The sequence below is a fragment of the Oenanthe melanoleuca genome, chromosome 6 (genome assembly GCF_029582105.1).
Source record: "Oenanthe melanoleuca isolate GR-GAL-2019-014 chromosome 6, OMel1.0, whole genome shotgun sequence".
Classification (NCBI taxonomy): domain Eukaryota; kingdom Metazoa; phylum Chordata; class Aves; order Passeriformes; family Muscicapidae; genus Oenanthe; species Oenanthe melanoleuca.
Window position 1 is genome coordinate 10943008 of NC_079340.1, and position 17676 is coordinate 10960683.

At 40.2% G+C, this 17676-nt stretch overlaps 1 protein-coding gene across 5 annotated transcripts in view; it reads left to right on the plus strand.

Annotated features, from left to right (window-relative positions):
* RASGEF1A (RasGEF domain family member 1A) overlaps positions 1–13235 on the plus strand; it is a 150221-nt gene extending 136986 nt beyond the window's left edge. For all 5 annotated transcript variants that reach the window (XM_056494570.1, XM_056494574.1, XM_056494572.1 and 2 more), the window contains 10 exons: positions 2883–3020; positions 6353–6574; positions 6843–6917; positions 7146–7238; positions 8831–8933; positions 9216–9295; positions 9912–10103; positions 11190–11313; positions 11540–11612; positions 12580–13235. In XM_056494570.1, coding sequence (XP_056350545.1) covers positions 2883–3020; positions 6353–6574; positions 6843–6917; positions 7146–7238; positions 8831–8933; positions 9216–9295; positions 9912–10103; positions 11190–11313; positions 11540–11612; positions 12580–12604 — 1125 coding nt within the window. In that variant the 3' untranslated portion in view covers positions 12605–13235. The remainder of the gene's footprint in view (positions 1–2882; positions 3021–6352; positions 6575–6842; positions 6918–7145; positions 7239–8830; positions 8934–9215; positions 9296–9911; positions 10104–11189; positions 11314–11539; positions 11613–12579) is intronic.
* The last annotated feature ends 4441 nt before the right edge of the window (positions 13236–17676 follow it).

A 17676-nucleotide genomic window follows, 5' to 3' on the forward strand; every position in this document is an offset into this window, starting at 1 on the left:
TGCAGCTTGGGTGTTTTATATATCTGAAATTAAAGAAGTAAAAAATGAAAAGAGAGCATAGAAGTTAATTTCTATTAAGTTTGTTTTGCCTGTCTTGGAATATATGCGTCCCTTCAAAAATTACTATTTCCCCCGGGGTTTTTTGCCAGTAAGTCCTCCTTTTTAAAACCAAAAAATGAAAAAATCCTCATAACCAGGTCATTGCCATGAAATCTTTCTACAAGCACAGTACTGCTATTTCCCTCCTTTCTAACTGGGAGTTGTTTTTCAGTCCTGTCTTGTCTCATGCAGAACAGGGTCAATCCACAGAACACTTAAATTAGCAGAGTTATTTTTCTTCTCAAAGAAATATTTGTGGGAGAAGTATTCCCATGGACTCCAGAGAGCTCTGTCAGGCCTCACAAGGGGAGGCTCATGTCTGGAGTAGGACTGGAGAGAAGTAGGTTGGTAGGTTTATTGCAGCCATGACAGAAAGGAAGCTGTGCTGCTGCCCACAGATCTGTGAGGTTTCCATCTGGGTTTCCACGAGCACCAAGCCTGTCACACTGCTCTGGGCTTCATCAGAGTGCACAGGAAACAGAAATCCCACGTTCTACTGCACTGAGGGCTTTTAGCATTGCTCTCAGAAAGTGTACACCTTCTTTTCATGGGTGTTAAAAAGCACCTGATGAAACATTAAGGTTTTTTAAACTTGCAGAGTGGTGCAGTTTGCAGTTTGTCCTGCAAGATGCCTGGCTTGCCATACCAAGAAGGCAAACCATGACTCAAAAATAGATACGAGAGATGGGAAGTCAGTGTTCATAAATCACTATGTTTTAAGCTGTACATGGGGTATAATTCGGGGTAATTTGTCTGAGTACTACAAGCACAAAGCTTCATTTTTGTCCTTCAAACCTTTTCCTTCTATATCATTGCCTAAAAATCCTGATGAAATATAGCCTGGTGTTAAGCTGTACCTACTTCAAATCATGACAGCTAATGCTGCCTCCTCAGTGGGCTCCTGGTCTTTAAGGAGCAATCTTACACACACCAGCATTAAAAAAGCATCAGCTATGACTGATTTAGACTCTTCAGCTGCTGGGGTCAGTCTAGACAAACCATAAATTCTTTAAGAACTGAGTGTTCATATAGAGATGCTTGCCATGGCCTTAGATGGGATTTTGAAACCTTTCTGCCCTCACCACTCCTTTTTCAGTTCCAGTAATTAAAAAGAAAGGATAGTCAGAATGATTAATACTGAAAAACAGTTTTGTAGCAGCTTTTGGTAAACAAAAGTGGAGAAGGCACACACCTATTAACTTTAATTGAATGGAAGTGCACTCCCTGGCTAATTAATTGTCCATCACCACCTACAGATTATTCTTTTAATAATGTCAGGCTCCATGCATTTCCTAGCAAATAAGTATAAATTGTCTTTTCCCCAAGGCAGATGACAGTGGGAGTTTGGAGGACAGGCAGCTATAATCTGGAACTCTGTCTCACACTGTTGAGAAATAGCTTGAAGCTCCACACAAGGGGCACTGACAGACACTGCTTTGCAGGAATACTCACTGCTGGCAAAAAGAATGGTGATATTTTATGTTTTCCCTCCTTATGTAGCTATTCTGAGCTCATTAGCAGCATCAATTAAATACTGTCAATAAAGACAGGTAGGAAATGCATGCTAGCAGATAGCAGTTTGCAGGTCTTAAAAAATCCAAAACAACCCAAGAAAATTCCCTCTAGACTTACAAGGAGGCACTGGCTAATTGTCAGATTGAGGATTCAAGGGTGCATGGTTTTACTTCAAAGTACTTGTCAATGATTATTGATATTCTCATTGACTATAAAATGGTGAGATACTTAAAAAAGGCAAAACAGAGCCAGCTTAATTTCATTGACCTTTGGTTTTGATTAAATAAAGCAGGATGGACCATGATGAGATGCTGTTTTGGCAGGAGCTACCAGTATTTGGAGACATTCTCCCTGTGTCTTGCACCAGTTTCCTGTGGTGACACTCACATGCTCAGGGACTTCTGCACTTCCACAAGTGGGCAGGGACCACAAACAAAGCTTCCTCTTTTTCCTCAGTGCATCACAAGTTGGGTAGGAGGATAAACATAACCTGAATTAAGGTTTGGTTCTTCTTGTTCATCACAAGTGCTCTTAGCACTCACACTCCCAATTTTACAAACTGCTCCCTTGGATGTACTGATGCTGCTTCCATTGGTGCAATGGAGAGGGGAGTAGTTGCACCCAATTCGGGTCTAACTGCTGAAAAGTCTTAAGAGATTCACAGGTAACAAAAAAAAAAAATATGGGAAAACACTCTCCCTGCCCTTTCTGTGGTTGATGGCTTTTTGAACAAAAGCCAATACCTTTTATTGTCAGTCTGTTTTGATTTAGACGTCATGGAGAGAACACACACGTCTTTCCTGTCATTCATTTACTTAATATACAGCTCAGGCTGGATGGTCTGATAAATTCTATAGAACAGAAATGTCTTTGTGAAGGTTTCCCATGGAGGACAGTTGGTAGAGTACTCAGGGTGTACACATTTGAATTCAAACACTGCAGTACTGATGGCATAAATCAGCTTAAATCCCACAGACTTCAGTTAAATAAGTCACTTAAACTGTTCTGTCATCTTGCTGGTTTGTACAACTAACCTTGACAATATCTTCAAAGTGTTTTGTGAGAGACATCAAACTATCATGAAAGGAGGCTAAATGATACTATTTAGGAATCTAGTTCACAGTTAAATATGTTATTTTTCTTGTCCCCATCATCTGCTATTAATGCAAAGTATTTTCAAGGGTGTCTAGATTTCTGTGAACCTTTATCAGCCAATTTAATCTGCAGACATGTCTACAGTCAGTAATCAACTCATTGTTTCTTTCTAGGCAAAACTAAAATCCTTCGCTGCCAAAATCATTCAGCTCCTGAAGGAATGGACTGAAACTTTCCCCTATGATTTCCAAGATGAAAAATCCATGAAAGAGTTGAAGGAGATTGCTCACAGGATCACACAATGTGATGAGGTAGGGGTGGGAGAGGAAGTGCTAAAGCAGTATTTGTCAAGTGTTACATGAGCTGTGCCATGTTCTGCACACCCCTGCAGGCAGTATTTCCTAAATGAACCTCAGCAGCAGTTGCTGAGTTGTCAGGGTAATCACAGGACATGGGCTGCCTGATGGACTTAATGGTCCATTAGCAGGAACTGTCTATGTCTAATCACTGCATGTAAGAAGAGAGAAAATAGTCATGGCAATATGAAAAATGACTGGTGCAGAAGGAGAAAGAACAGTAACTATAATGGCTCAAGAGGATTTAATAATTAATTACATACCATCCTTTGTACATTGTCACTACTCTGTATGTCTGAGTTCTGCAAGACTCACCAACTAGTTGTACCATGTACTCTTGGCCAAGGTGAAGGTGTTTATTGTTTAGCAGCTCATTCCCAGCTTCTAACAATAAAAAGCAGCTGGTTTATTGCAATTTTTCAGATGACAGGCACAGTATTTCCACAAAGCAAGTTATCTTTGAGCTTGCTAGTTGGTCCATCACCAGTCTTAACAGCTCTGGGTTTCTAGCCTGTGAAGAAAACTAAGCCTTGAAAAAACCTTCTAAAGCAAACAGATAAAGTGAATTGGAATAAAACAAGGGCTGTTAGGTTTTGGGTTTTTTTGGGGGTGGGGGAGAGCAAGGAGCCAGGGGAATGGGGGGTTGTTGGGGTTTTTTTTTTATAGTTTTGGTTCTTTCCCAACATTCACAAAGCCTATACTTTTTGTCCATTGAGAAAGTCACTGTTAACAGAAATAAGAAGGAAGAGTATAATCAAGAACTGCAAGAGAATTAGTTGTAAAGTGTTTCTCCAAATGTGAAGTCTCACTTATGTACAAGTAGAAGTTCCTTACTGTTTTTAAACCCACAACTTCAAGATATTTTTGAGAGCAATTAGGAGGGACCAGGAAGGCAGTTGTATTATGTGCTTTTGTTGATTCAAGTAGAGAGAAAATGAAGAACAACAGGTTTGACAGCACCATGAATCAGGGAGAGGACAATAGAGTGAGGTGTTAGCAAGTCCTCAGAAGGAAGTACCTCGACTTTGTTGCATCAGCAAAGATGTTTACGTGGGTGCCAGATGAGAGCAGTGCCTCAGGGGGAGGGGAGGAGCAAATAGGACCATAACCTTCTCTTCTCTTTGAGACAAGGGCAAAGGGGTGGGTGGTGGCAGATAGCTCTGTGAAAGGGGATTGGCAGAGGCTTTATTCAGCACCTCTATCTTAGTATTTAGTGTCTGTTATTTTGAACTAGGTAGAAGTTGTGCCCTTTCTTTCTTCCTCTTCCCCTTCCTTCCCACTCTTATGTATGAATAATTGTCATTTGAGGAAAATCCATCTTCATGGAATGGCTCCATGCTGTGGTGTCCAAGGCATCTGATGGATCCATTAATTACAGCACCACCTCATTTACCCCCTTAACAAGGCTGCCAATCAAGGTTCATCAATGAAGAGCTATGCCTTATCTGAAACACTAATTTGGCACAGACAAAAAGCAGCTCTCACTCTTAACTTTTTATTAGCACATCAGATTACCCCCCATATTATGCTTCTTAATGATGGAATTATGGTAAAGGTTGGGGGCTTATTTTGTATTTTAAAGCTTTTAAAATCTTCTTAGGACACTATTCTTCATTAAGGTAGAAAGTCAACTGAGAACTCACACAAAGCAGTCAGGTGTTCCTGATTATAGCAGCACACCAAATAGCTAAAGCTACAGCCAGGATTGCACCCCAAATTTAGTAAAAATGAACTCAGACAAGTACAAATCACTGTGCAGTCATTGATTTATGTTCCAAAGTTGTAGGGAAAATTAGGGTAAAATAGTAATGAAAGGAAGCTGCTGAAACTCTTAAGGACATTTGTCTAAGCATTAACATGCTAATAAATTCATAATAGCTTAAGTAACCTGTAGCTTTTCATGTCTGAGTTTCTTTCCTCACTTTCACATGATATCTGCAATACTCTCCCCTATCTTCAGGTGTCATTTTCTGCAATCCTGTCAGCCAGTCTGCTTCCTCCCAGACATGTGGGCAAGCCAGGCACAGAGGCTGAAGGCAAACCACTCCCAGTGAAAGCTTAGCATAACAGAGAGGAGAATTCTGCTTTGTTTTAGTCCCCTCCACCAGGCTCCCTTGGCATTTCTGAGCACTTGTAGCACAGTATCAGAAATGACTCCAGACAGCTGCTGTTCAGCAGTAATCCAGCCTCAAGATGAGCTACACTGCCTTCAGCTTTTCATTTGATTTCACTTGGGAGTCAGATTATTGCCTTGTAAAGCACCATTCTGACACCATTATTGCTTAATTGTAACAGCAATATACAAGTATTTGGTAGTCATCTCTCACATCTGCTGCATAATTTCAGTCATCACTGCACATTAGTGGCTCCTCTGAATGGTCACAGATTCATTGCAGTTCTGTCTAGCGTGTCCTGTTGACTGGCAGGAGTGAACCTTGTGGTGAACTTCAAGAAAAGTAATTTGCATGAAAGCAAGAGAATGATTCTGTGAGGAAAAGGACTGTCTGGGTGAATTAATTTTCCCAGCAGCAGGAGAAACCTGAGTCACCTAAAGCAGTAGCAGACAGTTTGGAGGAGTAGGAAAGCAATCAAATTAGCTCTTTGGGGGTGATCTCAGAGAAATGGCTATAGGTCACAATGGCAGAAAAAAAAAATCACCTTGATTGTCAAAACACTGAGCAGATGGTTTGTGTTCCTGTGGCTTTACCTTTCAATGAATCCTTACAAATCCTACATTTGAAATCTGCACATGATAAACAGGAAAGGCATTTTAGTTGTCCAAGAACATGACGTATATTGTGCTCTTATATAAATATTTGGGTGCTGTAGCTGTTCAAAGCTAAGTTAGGATATTTTAGTGGCATATTCCTGGACATAATGTGAATTTCCTGGACTCTTGGGCTAGACAGACTGGATTCATCAGTGGGCCTGATCAGAATGAGAGCTTTTGGTGCCCAGAGGTTCCAGAAAGCCTTGTGCAAGCAGCTCCAGCACCTTTCACGTGCCCACTGCAGCTGCTGACACAGATGCCTTTGAAATGGGGCACAACCCAAAGGAGCAGACCAGCCAGCCAAGCAAAGCAGGGCTGGGAAGGCAGGCAGAACAGTGTCATTATGGAGTAGTGTGAGTATTTAGGACAAGGTCATTTGTCACATAATGATCAGCTCAGAAAAGATGAAAGAAAATGGATAATAGGCATTTATTTTTCTCAAGCAGAAATTCTCTGGTGATCCATGTCTGCAATAGCTAAAGGTTTTCAGCAGTTGTTGTTTCTTGCCTCTGCTTAGGAAAATGGAACAGTGAAAAAGATCATTAGCCAGATGACACAGAATCTCCTGATGGCCCTCTCTGCACGGAGCCAGTACCAGGAAATCAGAGAGAAATTCCGTCAGCCTGTTACTGACAAGGGCACCATCCTCAAAACCAAGCCCCAGTCAACTCAAAAGGACATCCTGAGTGTGTGCTGTGACCCTCTGATCCTGGCCCAGCAGCTGACCTACATCGAGCTGGTGAGACTGGCTGGGGTGGAGGATTCTGTTTTCCATTTACTAAATATTAAAATACTCATCAATACAAATTTTGCTATGGCTTCACTGAAAGCCTCCAGTGTTTATATAAAAAAATACCAAGTCAAGTAATGAACAAGACCAGTTAGGTACACTGATAAAAACACTGTAGGAAGATGAAGTTACCAAAATGTTCTTCTAACTTTGATTTTCTTTTACAGAACTCTCTGTTTGTCTGTACAATGACAATCTCTCCTCTCTCCTAACACAGGAAAGGGTGAGCAACATTTACCCAGAGGATCTGATGCAGATTGTCAGCCACATGGACTCCCTGGATAATCACAAGGTACAGAAATGTGTACAGAGGGAAAATGAAGCATAGATGAGCCAGAGTAAAGAGTATTATTCTTTGAGTATACCCTCTGCAAGAAAGACTGACATTTTCTAAGCTTCTTTAAGCTCATGCCTTAAAACACTTGCAACAAGATTTTGTCAAGATATGAAAAGGAATTTAACCTTTGGTAAACTTTGGGTTTATCAGGAGAGGTTTAACTCATGACCTGTTCTCTTACAGTGCCGAAGTGATGTGACCAAAACCTACAATTTGGAGGCCTATGACAATTGGTTCAATTGTCTCAGCATGCTGGTGGCTACAGAGATCTGTCGGGTAGGTGCTCATAGAAAACAGGATACAGAGGGATCCTGGCCTCAAGGAACAGAGGCAGGCAGTGTCTAAATGAGATTTAAACATTAGCAGTGCAATTAAAGATAATAGCATTACTCAAGCATTAAATTATTTGCATGCTCATATGATTAAGAGTTCAAGGCTATGTTTGACTTTGCATATATTCTCTAATTTTGTGCAGTTGCATTAGTCATGCAGTGAAATGGAACTTGTGTGGACTTGTGAGGAGCTCTTTCAGATTTATCTTTTTGTAAATACATCAAAAGATTCTTAAAAATACTCATCTTTAAATGCAGATTTACCAATAAACAGCTGTCCCTCCACTACATTTAGATAACATTAGCACTGATATATTAATTTTAAAATTTATATTAAATAATTTTATTCATACAATATTCATTGTAGAAAAGTCAAGAATAAGCTTTCTTTAAAGTCTGGAAAGAAAGTGGACTACTGGAAAGTTAAAAAAAAATAGGGAGAATAACCTTACTAGAGGTTAAGGTAACTTCTGTCATATAATAGGTGTACTGCCCCAGAATTTTTTTTTTTTTATGCATGTTCTCTTTTTAGCTTCTTATTATTCTTTTTAGATTTCTATTAATTCCAGTTCTAGAAAATGAGATTTTTTTTCCCCTATTCCGCTTGGTCAGTAGCCCTTCAGTGGAAATCCCAATGCCTGCTGCATTTTCATGGAGTCCAGTGTACTGATCCTAATCTCTTAAGATTTCCTGCACTCAGAAATTGCAGAGGCACACCAAGACACTTCAGAGCTGGCTGGTGGGGCTCATACATTTAGTAAACCATCAAAGAAAGGTTTCAGCACACTGAGGGCTAAGCCAGGCCTTCAACTACTGAAGCATTTTCCTTTGCTATGACAGAAACTGAAGTACTTAGGTCAGAGAGTCTGCAGTCACTGCTTAGGAGCCATTTTTATATAAGCCAGACAGAAACTTTAGGTTTAAACAAGGAAAATATTTTCATGAATGAATGCAATCCAAGTAATAATTAATTTTGCTTTGCAGTTTATGAAAGAATTTGCAGATGAGGTGTTCAGCATCAGTTGCTTGATCCTGTGCACCTTTGATTTGCTCATCATCACTACCTGCTCTCAACAGGTCATTTAGGAGTACATGCAGCAGAACAAGAAAAGCAGGATGGCAGTTGCTTTCTCTCACATTTAGGTTCCATGCCCCTGATCTTCAGTCTGTCCAAGGCTTTCCCCCCTTCTTGAGAGGTTTAAGTGTTTTGCATATATTCTGACAGCAGCATCACATTATCTTCCTTTTCCAGTAACAGGAAATTGCTGAAAGCATCCAGCTTGTTCATGTAGAATTGCCTAAGACATGGACTTTTTTGTATAAACAAAGATGTGCACTCCCCCAGAACTACACAAGTAATTGGTAGTCACCCCAAATATTTCTGCTATTTTATTAAAATTGAATCTTAAAAATTCCTGGGGCCTATATTAAGATTTAGCTGGACAAAATCTGGAAACCTGAACCTGCTACAGTGCCTTTGGCTGGACATCCTATCCAAAATTCAGACCACCCCTTCCCTCTTGGGTTTTTCTCCAGGTTGTAAAGAAAAAGCAGCGTACAAGAATGGTGGAATTTTTCATTGATGTGGCAAGAGAATGCTTCAACATTGGAAACTTCAACTCAATGATGGCAATTATCTGTGAGTACCCTTAACACAGATGGCAAAAGGCACTCCATTTTACAGCCTGACTGGCAAGACTGTGCTCACACAGACCCTGAATTGTCCAACCACAGCTTCCACAGGGACAGTATCTGCCAGTGACAGATTAATGTGTGGGTGGGTGAGCTTTAGCTGCAGCTTCTGCCTGTCAAGCTGAAGCACCTTCCAGAATGTGTGCTGTTGATCCATAAGCCCAGCTGTATTATCCCCTTATTTTTTTCAACTCAGTTGTTTCTTTGTCTCCTCTCTCCCTGCATTCAGCTGGCATGAACCTGAGCCCTGTGGCACGGTTAAAGAAAACCTGGTCCAAGGTCAAAACAGCCAAATTTGATGTTTTAGAGGTATGTATAAAGTCTTTATATAGAAATCCACCAAGTAGTTTCATCCAGACCTCTGCTAATTGCTGTGTGGGGCAGCAGGCTCCTCTGTCAGTGGTCCCCAGCACATAAACATTATGAGAGCATTTCCTCCATTTCAAACTCTCTACTTGTCTGCAGAGAAGAGTGGATGCCAGCTCCCTTTAGATTATTTCTTCCCAGCATATTTTTGCCAATTAAACTCCAAGGTAGTTTCCACTCCACTTAAAAGTTATTAGAGCACTCCACCTAGTGGAGACCTGCATGGAAACAAAACCAAAACCCTCATTAGAAACAGAGGTGGCAGGAAAGAATTTTGTTTTTTCCCCCCCAGAGAGTCATTTATGATTTGAAATAAATATATAAATAAATCATAAATATGGAATAGATGCAAAGCCAATGCAGAACCCTCCTTTCAAGCAAGGTAGAAGTTAGAAAAACCTGCGCCCAGACTCGATCAGTATAAAGGTATCATAGCTTTAAAATTTAAAAAGGGACCAAACAAAGTTACAAAGAACAAGTGCTGATGGGTAGAGCAAAGTTTAAACTTTTGGGAAATGTGTGGTTTGACTGCCCCCTTTTCCCCCCTCTGTAAAAACAGCATCACATGGACCCGTCGAGCAACTTCTGCAACTACCGCACGGCGCTGCAGGGAGCGGCGCAGCGCTCGCAGAGCGCCAACAGCAGCCGCGAGAAGATCGTCATCCCCGTCTTCAACCTCTTCATCAAGGACATCTACTTCCTGCACAAGATCCACACCAACCGCCTGCCCAACGGCCAGATCAACTTCAAGGTGGGGCAGCTGCTGCTGCACACGCTGCTCTGCCACTCACACTGCAGCCACTGGGCTCCAGCCCCGGGTATTGCCCGTGAGATCCAGCCCGAGCGCTGCCGTACCCAGGGGAGCTGATTGAATCAAATCTCTGGCAGCAAGCCATCAGATCTGATCAAATTTAATAGGTAGCTTCAGCCTGAGTAATCAGCCTCAGCTGATTGCACCCACCGGTTTCTCTGGCTGTGAACACTACACACAGCCAGCAAGTGTTTGTCAGTCTGCAAGGGAGGGTCTACAGCCTCTGGCTTCTCTCTCCCCAGTTAAAAAACATGCACATCCAAGTGACCACAGTCTGTCAAAAGCACTTCTTGACGAATTTTTTTGTCACCATTAAGGCTGTGTAAGTGGAGAGGGGCTTGCAGAAGATACAGGGCAAACCCTAAGCAATTACAGATTTTTTAAAATCTTTGGAAGGAAAGGATATCTAAATCTAAAATATTTCTATATGTTACTGTGATTTCCTAAATTTAAAGGGTGCTTTTTGAAAAGATCAGATATGTGTCACATTTAATTGAAATTGAAGTTTGGAAATGTAGAAAGTAAAGCAAATAAAGTATTTACTGTCCATTTCCAGTCACAGGAATTTAGACACTCAACACAGAAAACAGGCCCTATTATACAGGAAAGAAAGGTTGATGCTGACAAAAAATTGGAGGCTGAGACACACTGTCCTCAACTTGAGGCTGGCAGCAGATGAGGAACAAGCAGCAAGAGAGGCAAATGAAGGGAGCCATAAGAAGATAGGATAACAAGGAATCACAGCATGCAGAGTTGGGAGGGACCCACAGGGATCACCAAGCCCAGCTCCCAGCCCTGCACAGCCCCACCCCAAGAGTCACAGCATGTGCCTGAGAGCATTGTCCAAATACTTCTTAAATTCTGTCAGGCTGATGCTGTGACCAATTCCATGTAAGGCTGAGTAAGGGGCAGTAAGAAAAGCAGCATTAATAGGAATAAGACTGAGAGGCTCTGAAATAGAAATGAACTGGTATTTCAAAGAGAAAAATACTATTTTAATAATACTTTTTTAATTACTTCTTGCAGAAGTTCTGGGAAATTTCAAGACAGATTCATGATTTCCTGACATGGAAGCAGGTTGAGTGTCCTTTTGAAAAAGACAAGAAAATCCAGACCTATCTACTCACAGCACCTATTTATAGTGAAGAAGGTAAAATCCTTTGTTGAACATTACAGTGAGTCTTTCTATGTGTTAAAATACAAAATATGCAGAGGAAAAATATATACATGCAAACCTGTCTTTTATTAGTAATTTTCTAAGATTGTGGAGACTGCCAGGTCTCTGCTGCATTGTAACCCTTATATTTTTTTTCTCAGGTAAAGAACTCGTGTATCTGATTGTTGCTAATTTTTTTTTTTTTTTTTTTTTTTACCAGCTCTGTTCATTGCATCCTTTGAAAGTGAAGGTCCAGAAAACCACATGGAAAAAGACAGCTGGAAAACACTCAGGTATGAAGCTTCCTCAGAACATGAGTCTTTCTGCAGACACACAGAGGCATGTAACCATCAGCTTCTTCCTATGTGCATCCCCAGCTTAAAGCCATAATGCAGTTCTTTTTCCTTCAAACTTTAAATCTGAAAAAAAAATTAAGTGGGGCTTGGATTTTGATAACAGCTTTTCCAGCCAGATCTGTTGAGGCTGCAGGATCACTGCTGTGACTGTGAAAGAGAATATCATTTGTTTAGGCTATCAAATAAAATAAAATAATCTGTAGTAATTTGTAGTAATGTTCAGACACTATTTTCTCACGGGAAAAAACCTATAGAGATACTAAGGAAGTGCTCTCATCACAGCTATGCTCCTAAATTAAATAAAAGGATGAAAATTTCTAGGAAAATTTCTAGGGATAAAGTCTCAAAGACTCCTCACCCTTCTGAGAATGGGAAGCACCACTCCCCTGTACATGATGAGATCAATCAATTAGAATTTTTCCCTCGCTGAGGCCAAGGCAGAGAGATTTGTGAATTTTTTGTGCTAGACAGGGGCTGAACAAAGCCTGCATGCCCTGAGCTCTGTTGAGGCACATGAGCACTGTATTGCCACTTTTTCCCACTGACCCAAATATTTCCTGGGATGTCCACATGAGCTTTTCATTTCTGACCCCCTGCAATGCACCCTGCATTAAATCCAGCACTGTTCAGCCTGCAGCAGTTTGGGATGACAGACATGTAACATATGTTCTGTGCCTGAGCTCATCCTAAGGGCCTGAGGTAATGTTATGCAAGTTAAATTCTCATTTAATGTCAGCATCTTTACTGAAATGCACAGATTTATTCCAGTTCCTAGCAGCTGAAAATCTATCCCTTGAAGAGAGGCTGTCAGCTAATGATGCCAGACAGATCTAGTGCCAAAAATGAAAATCTTTTTGTTGTGGCAGAAAAGATAATTTTATTTTTTTATTGCTTCATTTTTTAGGACAACTCTGCTTAATAGAGCCTGAGATTTTTGGATCAGATTTGCAGACTTTGAAGCACATCTAATGGACATGTTTTTACAACCTGAATGAAAGACTTGGACTGAGCTAAGAAAGACCTCACTGGATGAGGTCTGTTTTGTACATACAGTAACTTTTATGAAATAAAATGTGGTAAATATTTCACATGTCAACCTTAAGGCACTTACTGAAGGGTTTTGGTTTTTTATTTTAAATATAAGGGCAGGGCCCTGTTCTCAGAGATGAAATGTATCATGGGAGATGGTATCTTATTCTATCAGCATCCAAATTTTTATTTTTTATTACTTCCACCAAAAGAAATACAAATTAAAACACACATCCTAACTGAAGCCAGTGTTCAGGTTAAATACCCCATTGGACCAGTATCCTACAGAACACTCAGTTTGTCTCCCTAGCTTTGAGATGAAGGGTCTCCTTCCAATCAGCAGAATTGTTCACAGATTTGTTCTCAAGTGTTTGTTCCTCTCCTCCATCAGCAAATTGTGCCTTACAAGGTACTGAGCTTGTGTAGTTGTACCTTCTGACTGGGCTGGAAGTAAGGGAAATAAAAATGTGGATGTCTTGAAACCAGCTACAATGTACTTTTTAAATAAAGTGGAGAATTATGGCACATGAAGTAGAGTATACCTGCCTGTAACACTGATGGTGCAGCAAACCTATTTTTGTTACATGATTTAAAGAGATAAGAGGGGGTAACTGCTGGGGTCTGTGTGTTTGTGTGTGAGTTATGTGTGTGTGCACACATGTCTGAGTTTTAATACTTCTGGGAACTATCCTTTACATTCTGGCTGTCAGAATAGTTTGTGTTTTCCTTTTGAAAAATCAGGGATTTTTTTTTTTTTTGTTTGTTTGTTTCAAGAGAAGAATGTTGAACCTAGATTATAATCTCTGCAAAACAGGCCTAATATGCTTTTTTCAAAAAGAATTTTTGGAAAATAAAAAAAATCAGCATGGGAAAGGGAAGTAAACTCCAATTTAAAGTTAAGACTAAAGTTTCCTAAGAACCTTAAGAAGAGTTCATTGCTGTGAATTGGTCATTTAATTCCACTGGTTCCTTTGAAAATTCCAGTCTGCACTTACAATTAAAACAAAGACCAACTTAGAATGTAAATTTTTCTAGTCTTTTTGAAGCCATGATTAGCTGTCTGGGACAGCACCCATGGAAATCTAAGGGCAAACACTCTTAAGAAATTAGTCAAACCTTTGAACAGGTCAGTTCCAAAATTAGAGGTGATCTGCAAACCCACTGATGCTTGCCATTTTAATTTCTCCTTTTAGTATTGAGTTTACACCTAATTTGACTATCTAAGTACCTGAAGAGCTTAAGTTCAAAGTATTCATTTCCAGGGAGAAAAGAAATATATAGTTAGGACTTTTGTCAACTGATCTCTGAGTTAAGAAAGAAAAACAAACAGGCTCAGATTAAAAATGATTTTGTCTAATGAACAAATTATTACCCCCAAATACCTACTTTTCTTTTCCATTAATTTTTCCTCTGAAGGCTTGAGGGGTGAATATAAGGTAATAAATTGAGCCAGGTAATTAGACTGGGTTTTTCTTCTTTTTTGTCCTTAAAAAAAAAAAAAATCAAACTAAAACCAGTCCCTCTGAAGTGGTTACAGCCTCCCTGCAGAGACCTCTGCAAGGGCTCCTTTAAAAATGACCAGCTCTAGGTCAATGGTGTTTATCTTATTCTGCCTTCTGGTGAAGAAGGGGCAAGACTTGCAGGGCTGAGGCTCAGGTTTATCCCAGCCCAGCCTCTCTCCCTGCTCAGTGCCACTGCCTGCTGCAGCATCTGCAGGCACTTGGCAAAAATTTGCTCTGTTGGCCCTGGAGCACGGTGAAAAATTAAAAAGCTTTCCCTCTTTCACTTCCCCCTTGACAAATACTTAAAATTAGAGGAGTAAGTTGATGTAGGGAAGGGAGACAAATCAACATTTCACTATTCCCATTGCATTGGCATCAAAGAGAAACAAAAGCAAGTTACAGCACGAGGAAGGAAGAAGTGGAATACTAACTGTTAACAAGAACAGCCCAGGAAAGGGGGAGGGATAATTCTTATGACCTGCTGCTATTTTTCCTATGCTGAAGTACTGGCCTTCAGCCCTGGATTCCAGTAAGAATATTTATACTGTATTATTACAGTGTTTTGCACTTTCAGAGATGTTCTAGCTAGTAACATTGTCAGACACTATAGGAGGGATTGTATATCAGCTTTGTTTATGTAATTGAAGTTTAAAAGGGATGCTTAAAATTTAAGGAAAAAAAAAATATATATTTGAAATTCAATTTTAGCACACTTTCTGTAAATGTATAAAAGAGCTTTCACATGAATGTGCACTTCACCGGTCAATCAGTCCAAGTAAACTTGAAATCCATGCAGTATCTACATTGGTTCCCTTTTATTTTCCCTCCCTAAGTTTGATACATTCCTTAAATACCGTGTTTTTGCTATTCTGAGCTGAAATGCTAAATATAAAGCTGTACCATAAAGCAGGATATTCTGTGTTTGACTGGATGTGCTTGCATTAATAAAAAAAAAAAAAAAAAAAAAAAGAAATTGCTTCAACCATGATTAACTTTTTCCATAGTTATTTTTCCACTTGGAAATGTACAAACCACAGCCCAGAAGCTGAATGAGGTGTGGAAGGCAATATGGTCACAGTGAACCAACTGGTTATTTTCTGACTTGAAAAACCATAGTATGAAATATTTAAATTTCTTTCAACAAAGGCAAGAGCAACACTAAGCCAACAACATGCTGCCACTTCTAATGTTCTTTCTGTAGCAGTATTTTATGGATTTGACAGTCTGTGCTACAGAATATTTTTGTTCCCTCAATGGAAATGTTTAACAGTTCCACTGTGTAAAAACATTTAGTGTCCTAAGTGCTGAATTTCATTTATTTCTTCCCAGTATTTATCCTTTGAACAGCAGAGCACAGGAACATTTGCTGGCTGCAGCAGACTGCAGGGTTTCCTGTGGCAAGGGTTCTGTTGGCATTTCAACACCCCAGCACCTCTGCTTGCAACCACTGCCCTTTTTCATGCTGCACAGAAGCAAAGCCACTTCTCCAAGGTGACACAGAGAACAGACAAGCACAGAGCTGTGAGCAAAATCCAGCTTGTCTGCCCCAGTGCCATGTCTTTCTCAGGGACATGAGCCTTGAAAAAAAAAATAAAATTACATCTTGGAAGTGCAGGAGCTCTGGAAGTCCCCAGAAGTATTTTTGATCTGTTGGAAACTCCCTAGGGAAACGGTTTTGGTAACCAGACACCCACATCACACCTGCAGAGCTGAACAGTGCTATGCTCAGTCATCACAGCTCATTAGAAAAGATAATGATGTTTACCAGCATCCAGAGGATGGAGCAGATAAGAGTCTTCCTGATGGCCAGTTCACACTCATCATTAATATGAATATTGCATCCTTGGAAACTCACTTCCAATTATGTCCCATCCAGTCATTAGGACAAATTAGCTATTTACACAGGCATAAGAATAAACAATAAAATTGCTTTCCAGGCACTTCACTGCCATTAGAGCACAACACAGTGTGACAAGCAGTAGCTCAGTGCCAGTAAGGTATCCCTTGTTACATTAGCAGCCATTTGATTTATCAATTTATTCCCATATTTAATAATTCCCATGAAACAGCTTTCTTTTAGTAAATGACTCATGGGGCAAAATTCAGCTGAGCAGTTAGCTGCCAGCTGACACTAGCACATCTTTTGGGGAGAAATCAGTAATTATTCTGAGGATGTGCTGACAGATCTTCTCTCTTCAGCCTTCAATGTATGTAATTTTATCAGGGCAGCCCAGCCCCAGCTAACCAGAACAGCCTACAGCAGTGTGTGGAAGCAGTTCTGACCTTGTTCTCTGCAGCAATTTTATAGGGCTCTGTGAACAGCAAGATACTTAAATAATTTAAAAAATCAAATTGCAGAAAGAATTCATCTGCAGCTGTTAATGCATTTTATCAAGGAAGTTTCCAGACCAGTAAGCATGCAAATATTAGCAATAACTTCTTTCATGCTTGTCCCTGGCAAGGCAGGGATAACTGGGAATGTTTTGAGGTTCCAGCACATTCCTATGGGCTCTGACATGTTCCCTGACAATGCAGAGGTTTGCTGTCCTTCACTGCTTCCCAAGGTGGACCTTGGGCTTTGGAAGAGAGAGAAACCACATTTGGGGGTATAGTTCTGCATAAGGTGGAAGTACAACATAAATTATAACCATGGTAACAATAAATAATTGAAGCATTTCTAGTGTTTCCAATGTTATAAGCAATTTTTTGACATCAATGTTTTTATGGCTTCCTGATAGCACATTCAGCTTTTGCACAGAAAATGGATGCAATTGATTGCTGCAAGATTACAGAAACAAACCAGTATCCCTAAGTTAAGAAATACTAAAAAGCAATCCAGTTCTATGTCAAGCAGGCAGTGCTGGACAGTCTGAGGCACATAAGATGTGTGATGAGGAAGAAACTCAAACCACCAGGAAATGCAACAGCCAAAACCCACACTGTTCCTGGTCTGTTAGGATGAATACTTTACAGTTTTGGTTACTCAGGCTCCTGACAGCCAATAAGAAAAAGCACTTCCATAGAAAAGTCCTGTCAGAGAAAGTGTTTGGCAAAAACTGCACAGTTACTTGAAACTATTAGCACCTACCAGGAAACCCACCCTCCCAAACAAACCAAACAAAAAACTGAACACACAGAAAGAAAAAAGCCAAACCCCAGTCTGTGGCCACACAGAGGAGTCCTGTTTACAAACCCACTTCAGCACTAGGCCTGGAGACTATTTTACAGGATAGAAAAAAAGCTGAAAGTGAACACAAACCTAAGCACCAGCCTCAAACATCCTCCCCTAAACCAGAACAGAAAAGAAGAAACTTGAAATTTAGTGGAAATTTGCTTCTAATATTTCTAATCTTATCTAGCTGCTTAGGATTAAGAAGCAGTCTAAAAGTAATGTAATTCTGTTTGGGGGCAGAAGTCAAATGAGTTCTAACAGAATCTCATTACAGAGAAAACTACTTGACATCTTTTTA